Source organism: Homalodisca vitripennis, chromosome 5 (genome assembly GCF_021130785.1).
Source record: "Homalodisca vitripennis isolate AUS2020 chromosome 5, UT_GWSS_2.1, whole genome shotgun sequence".
Classification (NCBI taxonomy): domain Eukaryota; kingdom Metazoa; phylum Arthropoda; class Insecta; order Hemiptera; family Cicadellidae; genus Homalodisca; species Homalodisca vitripennis.
Genome location: NC_060211.1, coordinates 20,788,635 through 20,807,660, shown reverse-complemented (window position 1 = coordinate 20,807,660; position 19,026 = coordinate 20,788,635). Strand labels below are relative to the sequence as shown.

The following is a 19,026-nucleotide window of genomic DNA, read 5'->3' as shown; positions in this document are numbered from 1 at the left end:
ATGAACATATTTTATTTTTAGTTACTATCTTATATTTGGTTTTGGTGTTATTCATAATCATTTGGGTGAATATGTTTTATAGCACTTATCACACTGTCAACGTGCTAAGTGTTTGCATCTTATCCGATGAAAGGAACTGTAATCTTCTCTTTGAAACGATATCGCTGTTTTCAGAAGCAGTTATATCACTACTTTCTTATACCACTTTGCAGTGCGTTTTGGAGAGATTGAATACGATGCCAGTTGGTCAGATACATGAATGATCTAGCCGTGGTCTGGCACTACACAGTTTGGTTTGGTTTCTCTCCTTGTGGGATTTCGATATATTCATCAGCGTGTTGTATAGTATCAGCACGTACTTCTTGTCTTTCATTTGGACGGAAAATTAGTGTTGCTCTGCTTCCCCATAATATCTCTCCTTTTAGCTTTCCATTTGTAGCGATAACTGGAATTCCTTTTATTTTTACCCCCATTAATGCATCATTCATTTAAGCTCATTAATCATTAAACAGTGGTCGGCTATCATCAAATAAATGGGTCATCAACACGGCTATCAAACACTAACTCTCCCTCCTTTTGATTAGCCTTTGTACACCTGCGTGTACAGATGGGCCAAGTGATATGAGCGCGCGGCCGAGGCTCTACTAACCATCTACGAAACATTGACCTCACCTACGCTCTTGATTATATAGATCCTTCAAAAGGATCTATAATCAAGGCCTACGCGCTGTTATTCTGTGATTGCTTTAAAAGAGAACTGAACTATCGGAACACTATTTATTTGAATATAACCACAAGACAACTGAATAAGTCAGTTGTATCTCAGTTCTTTTCTCTTGGGTCACGAGAATACCGAAATATGGGCTCAATATGTTTTTGAAAAAGAACCCGGCCCGCGCGGGCAGATCCCTTGCCTCATCTGTAAATGCGTTGACTCCTGCTTGCAGGGTCCTCAAGCCATCCAGTTCAATCTAAGGTGAAGAAATGTTCTCATTGTGTCATAAAGTGCACAATGAAATCACATTATATGTAGAAACCTTGGTTGCTCCGGCGCGTCGTACTTTGAAATCGTGTCTAAATCATCGTGTACACTAATCTTGGACCGTCTCATCATCTGAATTACACTCAATGGCTGTTGGGAAAACTAGACAGATACAGTAGATCTCTTTGTAGTCTAGATGTCTTCGATGCGAATAGTGTTGGTTTTGAATTTCTTCGTCGCCAACTATTTTTTTGGACGTGGACTCCAGATTGCCAAAGTCAAGTCTATGACAGAGTCAGATTTCAAACTTTTCAGTAAGTGGAAGGTTAAATGGAGCGAAAACACAACATTCGCATCATTTAGATGTTCGCCGCCATTTCTAACACGTTCTGCACTCATTTTAACAGTTAGGTAAAACCACTCAGACTCTTTGTGTACTCAAACAAAATAGCCCACAAAATGATAGAAGATTATATGTAGAGAGATGCCATGAGCATCGTGGCCTTCGTAGCAAATTAGAAATGGCGAAACAGTGCGGAAGTATAAGTTTATTGGTTGTTGCAAAACAGCTGATAAAATAAAAACAGAATCATTAAAAGACTTGTCCATGAGAGTTACGTTTCCTCCTTAACAGTAATGTATAATGTACAGTTATGGCATAGAGTTATCAGACTCCCAAGACCATATTAGATCATACAGTCAGATGTACAACCAGCGATGGCCCTATCCCAAAAACTTGGTGCAAGACGTAAAAATCAGGGAGGCACCAGAGCTACTCATCTACTTTAATCCTGAGCTTAATTTTCTGAACTTAAACAAACATGAAACACCGTAAACATGACGTTCTTATACCCCTCGAAACTGATAAGTTATTGTTTTATTTTGATGGGAGATACACCAATTAAAATTTTGGTCTGTTGAAAGAGTTATGAAATTCGCATGACATCAAGGGCATCAAATAAATTTCCCAGAGTTGTCCAGTTATAAACACAATGGCCGCCATCTCTTTACGGAGGCCCTCTATTAGTTCCGGTCCAAGAAGCTTTAGCGCAGTTTACACACAACATAATTTAGGCGCGTAATTCGCTCGATAAATAAAAGGTAGTACCTATTCTGATCCGGGCTCATTAGAATGTTCCGGTCGAGGGGTAGCAGCTAATGAGAGGCCAGCTATGGTGGGCGTATTATTGCTCATTTAGTGCTATTTCGGCGCGATCGCGAGTTGCTTACGTCTAAATGTGACTTATTGATAGCGAGCGGGCTAAGCGCAGTGCGGCGCAATGCAAATGAGGCGCGGCTTATGGCTTGGCGCGGGTCTTGGTCGATAAAAACATGTAGCTGGACGTCGCTCTGACCGCTGTCAGGCGCTGTCCTCCCTCTGCTTTTACCGCGGGAATAAACAAAACCAGTAAATAACCAGATGTCGTGCGATTGTAACTGGCGTCGACTCGCTCGGCCTTCACCCTGTCGCCATCGCTCATAAACATCTCCAACGAACATGCTCGTTATTCCTTGAAACTGAGTAAATACTGTAAATTATGTTGACGTACTTTGCGACACGTTGGAGAAATCGCTCTAACCACTTAAGCTGTGTTTAAATGTCTGAAATTCTGGTCATAAACGTTTTTCTGTTTTATTAGGATAGTATGTTTTCCTGTATGGTAGCCAATCGACTGTCTCGGTAGTGCGAATTCCAGTAGCGGTGACATTGGAATATTTAAAAACAAAGTAAGATTTTAGTTAATGAACAGGACTTATGAAGCTTAGTTTAGTTTATGAACACAATACATTAAGGTAAACGATTCTCTAGGTTGTTCTTGCGTAAGTATCGCAAACTGTGGCCGCTAGATCGCATGAGCATTATCGTTTCCTGTGATAAGCAGACTTCTGGCCCATTCCACCTTCACTCCAAGTACCTTGAAGTAGTTATCTGTCCCACCTGCTAATCTCTCTCTCTCTCTCTCTCTCTCTCTCTCTCTCTCTCTCTCTCTCTCTCTCTCTCTCTCTCTCTCTCTCTCTCTCTCCCCTCGCCCACCTCTCCACCCCCTCTGATCCGCTCCCACCCTCTCTCTCTCTCTGCTAAACCCTAGATCTGGCAGTTTCTAAAGTAGCAGGGTACTACTTCATGTTTTGCATGTGTTCTTTTAGAAATTCATAACAATTATTTTTATAGTCAATACATCAAGTCATTGGTATTGCTGTTAAGTTTATTTATGTACCAATAAATACACATGTCTTGTTATACAGGGTTAATAAAAAAGTCTGGAGACCCCCGACTAATATTGTAACGGCTCACACGAGAAAAACTAAACTCGCCACACATTTATGTTATATTATGAGGTACTTTTTGGGCATAATTGCTGCTTCATTCACAAACCCAAAATGGGGGATTTTGGGGCAGCTCAAAAATTTTAAATGTAAAGCCACATCAAGTGACCTGTCATTTTCAAGCCCCTGATAAAAGAAAACAAACAACGCAAACTAGAGGTCTCTATCTTAACCCAGTAAAAAATGACTGCCAATTGAAAATTTATAAGCCAGAATAAACTACTTACAACATAGGAATAAGTAACTTTTGGGGCAGCTAAAAACTGTCACTTTTAAGCACTTTTTTTAAGCACAAAAAATCATTATTGGTCTTCCTGATTTAAGCAATGTTTACGAAGCTCTGACAGCTTAACCATTTATTTTTATTCCTGACCTAAGCAATCTGCCCAAGAAGACAATTTAACTCCCTTTTGGTATTATGATTCTTGTAAAGAAATCTGCCCAAAAAGACAGCTAACCCTTTTTAGTCTTCTTGATTTAAAATATCTGTCTAACAAGCCACTTTGGTCTTCCTGATATATACAATCTACCATAGACGATAGCTTAACCCTTTTTTTCTTCCTGGTCTAAGCAATATGCCCAGAAGTCTGCTTAACTCTTCTCTTAGCTCTTAACTCTTTTAACAAAATCCTTTCCAAGAAGACAGTTCAACCATTTTGGTTTTCCCGATTTTAAGCAATCTGCCCAAAAAGAAAGTGTAACCCTATTGGATCCTTCTATCGCAACTCTGACAGCTTAATCTTTTTTTTATTTCTGATCCAAGCAATCAGCCTAAAAAGACAGCTTAGTCTTTTTAGTCTTCTTGATCTAAAGGATCTGTCTTAGAAGAAAGCTAAACCACGTAGGTCTTTCTGATATAAACAATGTATCATAAACGATAACTTAACCCTTTTGACGATAACTTTTTGAACTTCCTTTTTTTAAAACTTTGTTCAGAAGGCAGCTCCACCATTGTTGGTCTTCCTGATTTTAAGCAATCTGTCCAAAAGGAAAGTTTAACCCTAATGGATCCTTTTGACGTAACCATGGCAGCTTAACCCTTTGTAGGGCTTCATAGTCTTCTTTGCTTTAAGTGCTCCAGGAACAAGTGTGCTCTAAGTGCTGCAAAAACAAGTGTGCTCAAAGTGCTACAGGAACAAGTGTGCTCAAAGTGCTGCAGGAACAAGTGTGCTCAAAGTGCTGCAAGAACAAGTGTGCTCAAAGTGCTACAGGAACAAGTGTGCACAAAGTGCTGCAGGAACAAGTGTGCTCAAAGTGCTGCAAGAACAAGTGTGCTCAAAGTGCTGCAAGAACAAGTGTGCTCAAAGTGCTGCAGGAACAAGTGTGCTCTGGTGCAAGCGCGAGCAAGCAGTGACACACGGCCACATCAGTCGCTCGCACCTCGTTCATCATGTTCACTATTTGAGACTCTGGTGTCGCCGCTCCGCTGCCGGCCGGAAGGACTTAATGACTACTCGCCAGTCTCTTTACTCATATTTTCATTGTCACTTCACTGCACTCGCTTTGAGCGCCCTCACCTTTGTAACTTGAGCAGTCAGAATACCACGACTCTTAAGTGGCAAGAAAGGGGAATGTTGGAACATTCCAGTCGTGTAGGTAGTTTCTGTAATAATGGAATCACCTTGAATCTTGCATTGTATAAACGATTTTATCATGTATATAGATTACTCAAGTAATTGATGTTTAACAACGATTTTACGCACCACCATTCAATGGTAACTCTAAACTATGAATGTCGAATGTACGCGCAATGACATATAGCTAGTATAACCACAATAACTTTTACTATTTTACAAAAAAAAGTATAAGAACTAACCATTGTAACCAACAATATTGTTTGGTTTACGAAGATGATGTTTCGTGTTGTTCATAAACCAACATATGGTAATGAACAGGAACTCCATAAATAAATCAAAAGTGATCAAAAAAGAACACTTTTAATAATTCCACAAGTTGTAATTATATTCTTTGTTAAAATAATATTGCTTTAATAACAGTAATAATATGCACTTTTATAGATGTAGATTTATCATAAAAATAATTGAAAACATACTGTAGAAATCAGAAATATTCTGACCTCTAAAGGACGGTTGGGTAAGAGCAGTGCGAGTGCGCCCGTGCTCGTGCTTCCAGGAACAGCCCGGCAAGAAGCAGACGGAAAATATGAAGGCGTGAGTTGTCTTTTTTTAAATCAACACATATTCTATATAAATACTTTTTTTACAAATTAAAAACTTTAAATTTTTATATATCATTCTCTGAGAGGGATTGACATGTGTAAAATTTTCAAATATATGATGGAGAAATTAAATTAACTGGCCTTTTTAAACAAAATAAAAATGTGTGAATCCCTCTGGTCATACTTCACATATCTACTAAAAAAATATCACATCCTTACCTTCAGCCATTTTTCATTCGGTTTAAGTTTTAAAATGGCCCAAAACGACTACTTCAAATGTCTACAATTCCTCGTGAACCCACCAAATTTTGTGTTCTTTTTCTGTTATCAGGAAAGATATCCGGAAGAATTGTGACTATAGTATATTTTTTAAATACCGAAACTGCGAGAGTTACGTGTAAATCGAGATCGAATTTGGTTTCAACAGGACGGGGCCACGGCCCACACAGCCAATGACTCCATGTGTGTCTTAAGGCGGATGTTCCCCCACCACATCATCTCGCGTTTTGGAGATGTCCACTGGCCCGCTAGATCACCTGACCTCTCGGCCTGTGATTTTTTTCTTTGGGGATACCTAAAGTCAAAAGTCTACGTAAACAAGCCCCGAAACTTAATTGATCTGAAGGAGGCAATCAGTGCGGAAATTATGGCAATTCAAGAAGAAACTGTAGTGAAAGTGATGGAAAATTTCAAGGAAAGGCTTGTGGAATGCATCACCGAGGAAGGACACCATCTTCCGGAAGATATTTCCGTACATGAATTTTGGAAGTTATTTCTTGTAATTGGGTGCCTGGGAGCATTTAGTTACGTAATTGAGTAAAATTAATTTGTAAAACTGATGGAGTTATAGTTATTTAAAATCCGACCATCCTTTTTGCGCCACCCAGTATATTCAGCCCAAAATTGATTGCAACGCCAGATACTGCTTCTGTAGATTATCGTTACCAACTTTCTCGCGGGCCTTACCACAGTTTCCAGGAACAATCTCAAGTGGGTAGTGCTGTTTACAGTTATAATCCGTAAACAGTAGCTTTATCTGTTTCGACATGCGGGAAGAATATTTTTGAACACCGTGTTGCCTTCACATCCGCTGGTGTGGATCATACCAGGTTGGGGATCATGATCATGATGGTGACTGCAACGTTGATAATCTGATGGATAAGTCCTACCATATTATTGCTTAGTAATAAATCAAATCGAAATAAGTACCAGACTTCTGGAGAAGTCTTAAATTGATTTCCGCAGTGTTTAAAACATAGGTGATGAACGTACGGTGTCAAGAAAAGGCATACAGAGAGAGATAACAGAAATAGAAAATACGTAGCAAAGAATAATTATGAGGGAATTTAGTACTTATTCTATTCATCTTCCCAGTTAACCCAACTCTCACATGTGGAATAGGTGGACGTAACCCCACGCAGCACATGCAGCGTTGGTCATTTTCTTTCTCTCCCTACTGAAGTTCACATTGCTGCTCCAAAGATTTCTAATTATGATGTTCCGAAAGCATCCAAAGAGATAAATTCATATGTAAACTTTTATCCCCTGAGACGATCACAGTGAAGTTATTGTTGTACCAAAAATACTACGTTGTTACCCCTCGATTGTTATTGAAACAGAATCAGTGTTCTTGTCTTATTACCCCATAACCACTCAGTCATTGAGTGTCTGTGGATTTTTCTAAGGAAGAGCTAAACATTTTGGAAGAATGTTTTTTGAAAAGGCTAGACTTTTTAGAGAAGCCTTTTTGGAAGAGCTAGACTTTTTAGAAGTCGGCTTTTAGGAAGATCTAGACTTTTTGGAAGATGGCTTTTTGAAAGAACTAGACTTATTAGAAGAAGGCTTTTTGGAAGGCCTAGACTTTTTGGAAGAATGCTTTTTGAAAGAGCTAGACTTTTTGGAAGAAGGCTTTTTGGAAAGACTAGACTTTTTGGAAAATTGCTTTTTGAAAGAGCTAGACTTATTGGAAAAAGGCTTTTTGGAAAGACTAGACTTTTTGGAGGAAGGCTTTTTGGAAGAGCTAGTCTTTTTGGAAAAAGGCTTTTTGGAAAGACTAGACTTTTTGGAAGAAGGCTTTTTGGAAGGACTAGACTTTTTGGAAGGGCTAGACTTTTTCGGAGAGCTAGACTTTTTAAGGAAGAAACAAAACAACTAATGTGAATCTTGCACATTGTGTATTACGCAATTGTTGAGGCGTTGCTCTTCCAGACCGGCATATTCCCTGGGAATAAAGAACACGGAACTCACCCAGCCTTAAAATAACCATAGGAATTCTCACTTCGCGACTAAAAAGAATCATAAAAAACGTGTTCTGTGTTAGATATCTATGACTAGGCAAACATGAATGGATGCAATTCGTTCCCTAGACAGCGCCATAAAGCTGACCCGTCTCCAATCGTCTGGCAACCAATCATCTCTTCTACTGCCGCGAATTACGATGTTGCAGTTCCAGATATACTTTAATGGGTCCAGTTATAGGATATAGCGCGTACAAAGTGATGTTTTGTAAAGGATACTTTTACTGTGTAATAAAGTATAATATTAGTACAAAGTGTCTCCGGAGAATTAGTTTGCTTGTAACACTGATGGACCATTACCCTGAGTGATACCCTTGTAAATGTTTAATATTTCATATCGGAGTAAACAGCTCTCTTCCACGAAGCACAAAGGAGATATATCGCGTGATGTTTAGCCTACTAAACCGCCAGAAACAAGAGGCTTCCAAAAATACTGAGGTCAAAGATTTAGGAGCGTATTTCGTTGGGGAAATAAGTTTCCGCGATGTTAGAGTTTATTGCAACCAGGGCACATTCGGTTTAGGCTTTAGTTTCTGAGTTACCTGCCAGCAGCTCATCCAAAGCTCAGCTTTTATCATAGGGCTAAAGTTTGAAACTGAATTAGTAATGAAGGTTGTCCCAAAATTTAAAATGTTTAATTTCAAGAACTTATATTTAACAGTCTCGATGCTAATGAATTTTTTTTAAATACGATTTTCCGTTAATACTTTATATTCCGTATAGAAGTTCCCATAAGAAACAATCCACAAAGGCATGTAACACGTTTAAATACGTTTATTTACTAAATTATGTACAGTACAAGAATTATATTAACACATGATTAAAGTATACTTCAATAGTTTTACGTCAGTTTATCTGAGATCGATATGAATCTTCCTGCAGACGTCCAAGCGATCTTCTCCCATACTTCGATCAGGACTTCTGGGGTAACTTCATGAATCGCAGCTATGATTTGTTGCTTTAAATATTAAATTTACGAATATTTTCCGTAAACGATCCATATTTTCAGATTTCAATGGTAGCCTCATCACTAAAAGTAATGCAGTTTAAGAATGTGGATCCAGTGAATTTTCATACATGATGACAAAGAGTTATGCCTCTTTAATTTGTTATTAGGCTTTAAAGCATGCAATAGTTAAGGTTTGTAACCTTAAATTATTATATTTTTTAAAAATTTGTGAACTGTAGACTTGGAAACATTCAACTCACTACCACGAAACTGTTTCGAATGTTTCTTTGCAAAGTTGCAATGACGGGTGTTTTCGTAAAAACTTTAGCCACACATTATTATATGAAAACTAATTTAACTAATGAATACAAAACTTTATAAAGAGCAGTTTTCATTTACGTACCTCATAGACCTGCGATCAATAATAGACAATTAAAAGTGTGACATGAGTTTGTGGACACACTGTATATTACATATAAATGATAAACTATTAGTAGTAACAGATAAACGTTTTTATAACGATTCATTAGCATTGTGACACTGAAATTTAAGTTTTTGAAGTAAAACGTTCACGGATTTGGCGCGAGTTCCTATTTATAAAGCAATTTAAATCTTCACATCCCTTCACCTTTAGTTGTCTGACCGGCACCTAACTAACGTGCCTTCCTGAGAGAAGGGATTCATATTCACATTCATATTTTGTGGTCATATATGATTACAGTGTAAACAAATTAACTATTAACTCTTAATATAACGAATATAGTGATTTTAATAACCTACAAGGAATTTACTTAAATGTAATGATCGTAAAACATTAGGTATAGCTGTGAGTACTGGTACTTAAAATGAATTTTTCACCACTCTTGCATGTATAATGGAATAGAATATGCTAAAAAGTACGTATAGGATGTCCCATAAATTAACTATAATATTTGAGGAGTGGCAGGTCAGCTATTGACTAGCAAAATAACGTAATAAGACCTTAGTAAAACATGCCAACTTTTCGAGAAATCGACATTTCTTGAAAAGTAAAAAAAGGTTATTTATATTAATATTCCAGTACTAGTGCTACAAAAATAGCTTTGTTTTAATGTTTTCTTTAAACTAATTAAAGTCACAATAAAAGGAGATCAGGTGCAAATGATGACAGCCAACAGTGAAACATATTTCACTTTAAGATATTTCACATAGTAATGAACTACTTAAAAAATTCATGCTTTAAAGTGATATCTAATAGTAAAATACTTTATTTATTTAAAAAAAACCTGTAAATTTAGTGAAGAAACTAATTAAAGTCACAGTAAAAGGAAATCAGGTGCAAATGATGGCAGCCAACGGTAAAACATATTTCACTTTAAGGTATTTCACATAGTAATGAATCTACTTAATCAAATTCATGCTTTAAAGTGAAATCTAATAGTAAAATACTTTTTTTATTTAAAACAACGTGTAAATTTAGTGGGGAAACTAATTAAAGTCACAGTAAAAGGAAATCAGGTGCAAATGGTGACAGAAAAGATATTCCACATAATAATTAATCAGATTCCAAAAATTCGTCATTTCAAGCGAAATCTAATAGTGAAATACCTTTTTGATAAAAACTCATGTAAATTTAGTGGAGATTTCAAAATTTAAACATCCACGCGGTGTATAATGACTGTTTTTGTTAAATTTACAGTCACTGGGTTTTGCTATTTCCACACAGGAGGAGATAGTGTGCACTTACGTAACGCTTTGAAAGCACGATTAAGAATAGGACGTTTGCCCCTTCAGCCCGAGATGTAAACCCCGCCTTTCGCTAGTACCGGTGTAATTAATGTATACGAGCGCGTTTCTCGTGCAATAATGTATTATTGTGGGAGCAATCAGGCGGCATGGTTCTGGAAATAGCGGTCGCCAGCGGCCACGCCACGGGACATTGCCTCCGCCAGACATCGCTCCAACTAAACGTTGCACGGATAACGATCCACACACTATTTATACACATCAAGATGTGTGGAATTGATTAAAACCACTTCCCCTTCCTCCCCCCTCCGGCTCCTTTCTTTCCCTTCTTTGAACTCCCTGCCGTTGTATTTTTGTTTAACAAAGTTGTTAGTGTTTACGTTTGTCAGTTGTAAATTGGCCCCCATTTGTTCCCAGCGGTGTCCGCACGTTTCGTGGACATGACATGTTCTAGAAATGTTTCGTGAGCTGTTTATCTATTTCATGTTTTACATTTTAAGTCCATCTACCACTACTTCATAGACTAATGCAAACGTTGTTTATAGATAACTTCTAATTTGTTTGCAATTAGGGTTCCGTAAAATTACTATTAGAGGGTCGGGAGATCCTAGAGATAAGGTGAAGTTTTCTACAGACATGGTGTACCTAGAGTCTAGTAGACCCTACTTATCCAGGCTAGTTAGTCTCAGAGAATAAAGGCTCATAGAAATCAGGTGAAGTTTTCTACAGACATGGTGGATCTGGAGGCTAATAAGCCCTATTCATCCATGCTAGTTACTCTCAGAGAATAGAGGCTCTTAGAAATCAGGTGACGTTTTCTAGACATGGTGGACCTTGAGGCTAGTAGACCCTATTCGTCTGTTTCAGTTAGTCTCTGAGAATAGATGCTTTTAGTAAATAGAATCTAGAGATCGGGTGAAGTTTTCTACATACATGGCGGAACTAGAGGCTAGTATGCCATAATCATTCAGTCTAGTTAGTCTCAGAGAATCGGACCTTTTAGTGTCTTGTGGGTCTTATTGTGGGTCTTAGAGACTACGTGGTCGCAAATGTAGACGATTCCTCGAGACCAGAAGGTCATAAAAGTTAAAGGCTCCACCAAGCTAATTAATTTCTATTTTTTGAATCATACAAAGACCATGCGTTCCCAAAATTTTAGATGGAGCTGCCTATGGGTGATCCTCAGTATTCATCAACAGTTGTTATAATACTGGTTGAGAAATCAGGTATCTTATAGCTGTTAAGATACTTTAGAGGTGGCGAATATCCAAAGATTAGAAATTTTAAGGAGTCTGGTGATCATTGTAAAAGTTTGTATTACCGTATGTATTTTGTTTTGTTCTCTTAGATCAACAAGTTTAGAAAATTGCAATAGTCCTATAAGGACCTTTGCGCTGCTTACAGAGTCACAGGATATTTTGGATGTGTAAGGTTGGGGGTAGGGGCCGCCTCCTATCGAGATTCATGAGGAAGATTTTAGGGCACAAATCTCTAAGTCATGTCCTCTAGGAAGAAGAAGAAGCCAGCTCTGAACCAGCCTTCAGTCAAAGTAGGCAGGAGATGGCATACCCTTATGTCTAGACTGGCAAGAACTTTTTACTCTTAGGGAAGAAACTCTACCAATTCCCACAGTCATCTCCCGCAGTCAACTAGACCTATCGACCAGAATCTCCACATTTGCGGTTAGTGATGTGCCGCTCCTGGACATCCATAAGGTTGCTCAGATTTAAGTGGCAATACGGTTTTTGCTGTGCCCAGTGGTAGGTTCAACTGGAAGGTATGAACCCGCCAGAAGTGTTCCCTTCTGGGTCAAATAGTACGTTACTACTTACCTTATTTTTCCTCAGTTTCCATCTCTGACATTGTTTTGTGTTGCAGGATGTATCTAAGCAGTATGTATGATTGCAGGGTACGTGGGAGATGTGAACCAAGGCCTCTCAACGTCCCCCGGCGATGCCCCGGGCGGCACCTCCAGCCTTGACTGTCTCAGTCTCATCGTAGAGAACATCAGCAAAGCCAACCCCAGCCAACACAACCAGCCACCCCCTTCCACTGTTATATAGCATTATTTTACCTTTAAGTTGTGTAAGGTTATACGTTTAAGTATGAACATTTATATTTTTACCGTTAGACGTTAGTGCAAGTATAAATTTATATACCCGCTGAAACTTAGCTAAGTTTTAATTACTCAAATAATTAACTAATTTAATAATTTGTTACCTCGATTGGTTCCTGTTTTAATTTGTCAAATTTAACAGTTTATATATTGTTTATTTGCTACATTAAAAATACATTTATTTTCGAATGTACTGATTTGTTGATATACTTACTGTTTGTAAAAATTATGCATCTTTATTTACCAAAGAAATATTTTTCAAACATTTCCTGATATTGTGTCGACCATACAATAGGGTATCCAAAGCGATCGATGCAGTAAATTTAATTATGTAATAGTCTGTGAAGAGGTGTTAAAATCTGTTGTCTATTGAACCCTTATAGTTATGCGTTATCTAGCAGCAAACATAAAAAAATATTAACAATAAATACATTAGAGCACAGTATTAAACACGCCATTTTCGATAAATCTGACAAAAATAAAAATATCCAATATTTAAAATTTAATTCGTAAAAATAAGCACATTATTAAGTACATTTAAATAGATTACAGCTCTAAACAAAGAATTAAGCATGCTATGCTTTTTACAACTCACAATCAGAAGTATTCTATAGATCTGCACACAATCTTCATTATTTATGGGTTCAAGATATGTTTTCTCGCAAAGTCAAAATAAATACTTAACCATAATTTGACAATACACACGGGTTCCATAGCTGTTTGAGTGCCGAACCTTTAATAATGACGTAAGAAAATATTTTCAATTGCAGGTTTAGAATATCCCGCGTAATCATAGAAAATCGCGTTTTGTACCATTAACGAAAGATGCGTAAGGTACTATTTATAAATAATTGTATGAGATTAGTAATTAATTGTTAATGTTACCATAACAGATTTTCTGTATGTTACCATAACAATGTATAAAATTGTAAAGCCTAAAAATATGATTTTATAACAATTTTGTGATGTTCAGTTATTGTAAAATATTTAACTTACTTAAAACTACAGGAAGTTAAACGATATGTATTATATTTTTTATACAGTTTTAGAAACTTTTAAATATATAAATCCATGAACCAACATCATCCCACGATCAATCATGATATACCATTTATATTTATTTGTATTTTATGTTCTTATGTTAAAACTTGTACAGTAGTTAATGTATTAATTAATGTATGTAGAGTATATTTCTGTACAGCCACTGTAAATATTGTTAATGTGTATAGACCTGTTTGGAAATTGTACTGTTTCATAAACTGTGAATATTATATTTGACCTAAATGCTACATTCGGTTAAACCTTTTCAAACGTGTGCCATGAAATCATCCTAGTACTTAGTTATTAATAGTGTATGATAAATAAATAGATATTGTGTACATGAATGTATTGTAGTTTCTTATATTTTGCTCCCAACATAGTGATAGTAGATAACATAGAATTAAGTTTTACAATATTTGTGAATAAATTTCCGGAGATATAATTAATTTTTATGGGTATCTTTACGTAATCACTTTGTTAAGAACTATTACTTCTATTACAATAAAATTATAATTAAAAGTATTTAATTTGTAGTTGAAAAGTATACGTGCATGGTCCTGAATGATATAAAATTACGCGTTATTTACTTTTTGTAATCATATAAATCAAAACTGGTTTGGATACCCCGGTAATTCGTTTAATCGGGGTTCAGTTAATCGAGACTTTTGTATATATATTTATTTATAAATAATAAATTTTAGACTGTAATATACAAATTACTGTTCAATAATAAACAACAGATTAAAATATGCTGTTTTGAAGTGACTTAAAACGATGTTTAAAACAGAATGTATCAGTCCGTTCAGCACGCATGAACCTGTGGCCACCGCGTCGTAGCAATTCGTATTTTGAAAGTTTTAGTATTGTGTATTTGTTTTTTTTTTAGGACAAGAAGCTTAGAAAATTGTACCTTGTCGTATAAGTATCGTAGTGCTGCTTCCGAAGGGACAGAATATTTTGGATGAGTAAATTTGGGAGGGGTCGCCTCCTATCGAGATTCATGAGGAAAAGTTTGGTGCTCTAATCTAAAGTCATGATCCCTTTCAAGAAGGGCAAGCCAGCTCTGAACCAGCCTCTCCAGTCAAAGCAAGCAGGGGGTGGCACACCTTTATGTCTAGGCTGGCAAGAACATTTGACTCTTAGGGAACCCCACCAACTCATCTCCTGTAGTAGACTAGATCTATCGAATTACCTTTGCACCCCGGAATCTCCACATTTGCGGTAAGTGATGTGACGCTCCTGGACACCTATAAGGTTGCCCAGATTTAATTGAAACATCAGTTTTAGCTGTACCCAGTGTGGGTCCAACTAGAAGGTGGGATGTGTATGTATCTGTGTTATTCTGTCGTGTACTTAGTTTTTTTTTTTTAATTTTAACCTACAACGGAACGTTAATGCGTGGATACCTGATGATGTCAGAAAGTTGAAAAAATCGCGTGTTAACGTCGCAGTAGTGAAGACCGTCAGAAGGATATTCATGATTCACGATTAATATTAAGAACGCTCCAGCAGTAGGAATGAACTTTAAAAATATATTAACTTTAAAGTTTACAGCTTAATTAGTTCTCGAGATACCACCCTGAGTTATCGGCTTTGTTAAGGCTGAGCCAAACCTTACGGAGAGACTTGCATCATCATCAACATTGAAACACCAGAGTAGGGCCAGATATTATGTAAAGAAAGTCTTAGTAAAGAATCCACCAACTAACACAACATGTTAAAATGTCATTTAATTAAGTTCTGCCTGTTTACAAAATGTGTTTATTCTATCATTATATCGTCGCCATCATGATTATCCCAAAGACCGACGTAAATATATTCGCTAACGCTCAGCAAACTCCCACGGAGGACATTCTCCATCATCGGACTCGTTGTATTTCATGTAGATGAAGATTCGTGTAAAATGCATGGTATCTTCGTTTTTGCGATAACGCATGATCGAACAGAGATATTAAATGTTTCCAGCCAAATATGACACATATCTCTAACTTCACTCAAACTAATTTCCATACTTAGTTCCTCGGCTATGTTATAAAAACTTGCTTAGATTACAACTAAGAAACAAATTTAAAACAATTATTACATTACTATTACGAAGGGGTCCTTTTTAGCGTTATTTACCCGTCCTGACGGATCACTATGCGGATCATATCAAACAGAATAAGGGGGAAGAGACGGTACAGTATAAGGCCAACATTACTAATAAAAAGTATTTAAATCTCAAACTAAATTTAAATCTATTTGTAACTCAGAACCAAATCCCGATCCCTAAGACCGTGGCCATCGTTTCTCCCCAGTACATCGTTGAGGTAAGGGATGTCTCTTTGGGCATACAACATAATTCTTGTGTTTGATAATGACTAAGGTCAAACAGGTTTCGCAGACTTTGTGTTCGGTTGACATTTGTCATCGGATTATTAATGAAGGCCTAATGAGAAAAATCGAGCTTAGTGAGGAACGAGACTATCGAAGTCATTCACTACTTTAAACTCTCATTGCTCATTAAGCTCACGGTACTCACGGGGTAACTTGATCGCTTGTCAACCGGAGATCTGGTTGCTCGGCGCAACGCCCATGTTGCCTTTTGGTTTTTGGCACTTTCAACTTTGCTTTCAACCAATTACGCAACCCAAATAGTTGATGATGGTGAAAATGAAATTGGCACGTGATGCCATCTCAGATGTTCTGAACTGTGGTTAGCGATTACACAGTTTTTACGGAGGTTGCTGGTGCTGCTGTACTTTGTAAAAACAGTGTATGTAATACGGCGATGATGAAGTCCACTGCTGGCTAAACAGCCCATAAGCAGCAATGCGCATGCGCAAATCGTCTGAGGTTGATCAACTTGGTCGCCAGGTGACTGGCGATTTAGTGGTCGCTCGGCAATAAAGGAACTTCCAGTGCAAACAAGGCGACCAAACCAACCTGGATATAGCTGTCAATGTGATTGAAAGTCCTGTGTAAATGAGTAACTGTGGATCCTATTTTTCCATCCACTAGGTAGCTCGTCGAAAAGTGATCTAGTTGCTCGCACGAATACTGGTCTAGTCTAGTAGTATGTCAGCAAAAGATCTATTCTACTAGACACCATGACCCACTGAAATGTAGACCTATACCTACAGGAGCAGTACGACTTTTAATACGTCTGTACAATTTTTTCAGATTTTAGAAAGAGATTTACTCTTAAAAGTTGATGTATTTTTAATTAATAGTATCGGAAGTTATTTTGATACATGGACGTTCTGCTGTACAACTGACGAGTCTATTGGTACTGACCAATCGTCAACTTTCTTAGGCAATAGGTTAGCTCTTCAAGGAATTAACACATTAAACTTGACCCAGATGTATTCTAAGTTCACACTAGAATACTGATAGGATATTTGAAGCAAAATACCAAGTATGAATTCAGCATCTCAATACTAACACTTTCCTTTAACACCGACAACATACGGAATTTAAATAGACATTTTACCAAATTGGAAGTAGCATTGTTTCTAAATTTTAAAATTCCTAAAGTTTTCATCAGTATTGGAGTTCCAATTATATGTTCAAACAAACTATTCATTGTATTAGTAAACGACTTGCATTTATATCAATACAATGCCTTCTTAAGGTTTACTTCTCAAATCTGCTTAAAGTTTCTAAAATAGTTGAAATTTTAAAAGGGTGACAGAACAACATGAAAATTACTAACCAGTATTAATAGTCCCTATTTTTCTTAAATTCTCGAATCTATTTTGTACACACAACTAAACTCATATTTTATACAAAACAATTTGATTTCGGAAAGTCAATTTGGTTTTAGGGAAAAATTAATAGCAAGTTGAAAATTATTTGGTAAATCTCTAAAAAATTTTGAAGAATAAGAATCCGTTGGGCTTGTTTTATGCGATTTGACTAGGGCATTTGATTGTGTACTGTATAACATATTTATTAAAAATCTTTTACTTTATGCAGTAAGAAGTGAAAACATCAATAGTCAAACCTTATTTAAGTGATAAGACAGCTATGGTGCGAAAGGTTGATTCAATGCGAATGTTGTGCTTGGCTCCAGTTCACCTTCCTCTTACGTGCAGCATTATTTGTGTAGACTCGGTTGCTGTACCGTGTGCTTGGGGACCGTGTCAGTTAACATCGTAGTGCACTCAATTGCGCACCTCATTAGATAATGAGAATACCTCTTCACCTACATTGCACTATGTTTTGTACGAGTAGTCTAGGGGTCTCTTATGTCTAAACGATGCTAAGAGTTTGCTTGAGCTTCTTCATTCTTCGTCCCCGATTATTTTTGGATCCCTTCAGACGAACATGATTCCAGGTTTCAGAAGAAAAGTCTGCGACAGCATCACATTACAGTTGCTGCACGTAAGAGGAAGATGAACTAGAGCTAAACTCAAAATTCGCACAATGTTTATATTAAAGGGAAGTCTTCATCAGTGAAGAACGTAAGTATGGAGTCCCGCAAGGTTATATACTGGAAACTTTCTTTTTATAATTATTCTAAATTGTCCCAACAATAACAATCCGCTCCAATAGACAATTAATTCAAGTGGCAAGCTTACATAACACAATTGTAAAAGAATCACCACGGTAAATTACTTGTTTTTTAGACTTAGGGACATTTATGTAAGAATTATTTGAGAACAGCATATTATAGTTTTTTTAGTCGCACATTTCTTGTGGGCTGATGATATGGGAGGCACTTCTAGAATGTGCCTCCATACAGAATAGTCATGTACAGGAAATTTTACTTTAATTTTATTAAAACTATGTGTATAGTTAGACATCTTAAAACTTCCGGCCTCTTTTTAAAAGATTATAGATTTTTACAGTTTACAATCTATACATATATTATATTTTACTATACACTAAATCTAACTTAAACAATTTCAACATCAGACAAGATATCCACAGCCATGGCACATATTACAAAACTGTGATAAATGTTCCACAACATAGTTTCAGTAAAACCTCGAACTCTTTCCAAATTAATGCGAAAAACATCGTTTAATAAGCTTCCCCTTTAAGATAGAACCACCCCTTTAAAAAACTTTAAAGTAATATACGTGAACGACTAGTAAGAATTCTTTTTACTCATTCCTTGAGTTTTTAGAATTTTAATGTAGCCTTATTAATGTTCTCGTTTTAATACCTTTTTAGGTTTCATCATTTTAGTATAGTTTAGTAATTAATATTGTAGTAGTATGACAATGCCTGTTTCCTTGCAACAAGCGACCAATGGCAATCAAGTTTAGCGAGGCAAAACTCGCAGTAGGATTTTTTTACCCAGGCTCTGTCCCATCAAGACCAGAGGAAGGGCGATCTGCGGAAGGACATGGGGTGGCGGAGTGGCGGCAACATAAGGAAGCGGAAGTAATATGAGGCGTGTAATATGAGGGGGCGGCATGT

The 19,026-nt window shown here is 36.9% G+C and overlaps 1 protein-coding gene across 1 annotated transcript in view; it reads left to right on the top strand.

Annotated features, from left to right (window-relative positions):
- LOC124361826 (transcription factor SUM-1) overlaps positions 1-13,961 on the top strand; it is an 89,017-nt gene extending 75,056 nt beyond the window's left edge. The window contains exon 7 of the mRNA XM_046815821.1: positions 12,369-13,961. Coding sequence (XP_046671777.1) covers positions 12,369-12,523 — 155 coding nt within the window. The 3' untranslated portion in view covers positions 12,524-13,961. The remainder of the gene's footprint in view (positions 1-12,368) is intronic.
- The last annotated feature ends 5,065 nt before the right edge of the window (positions 13,962-19,026 follow it).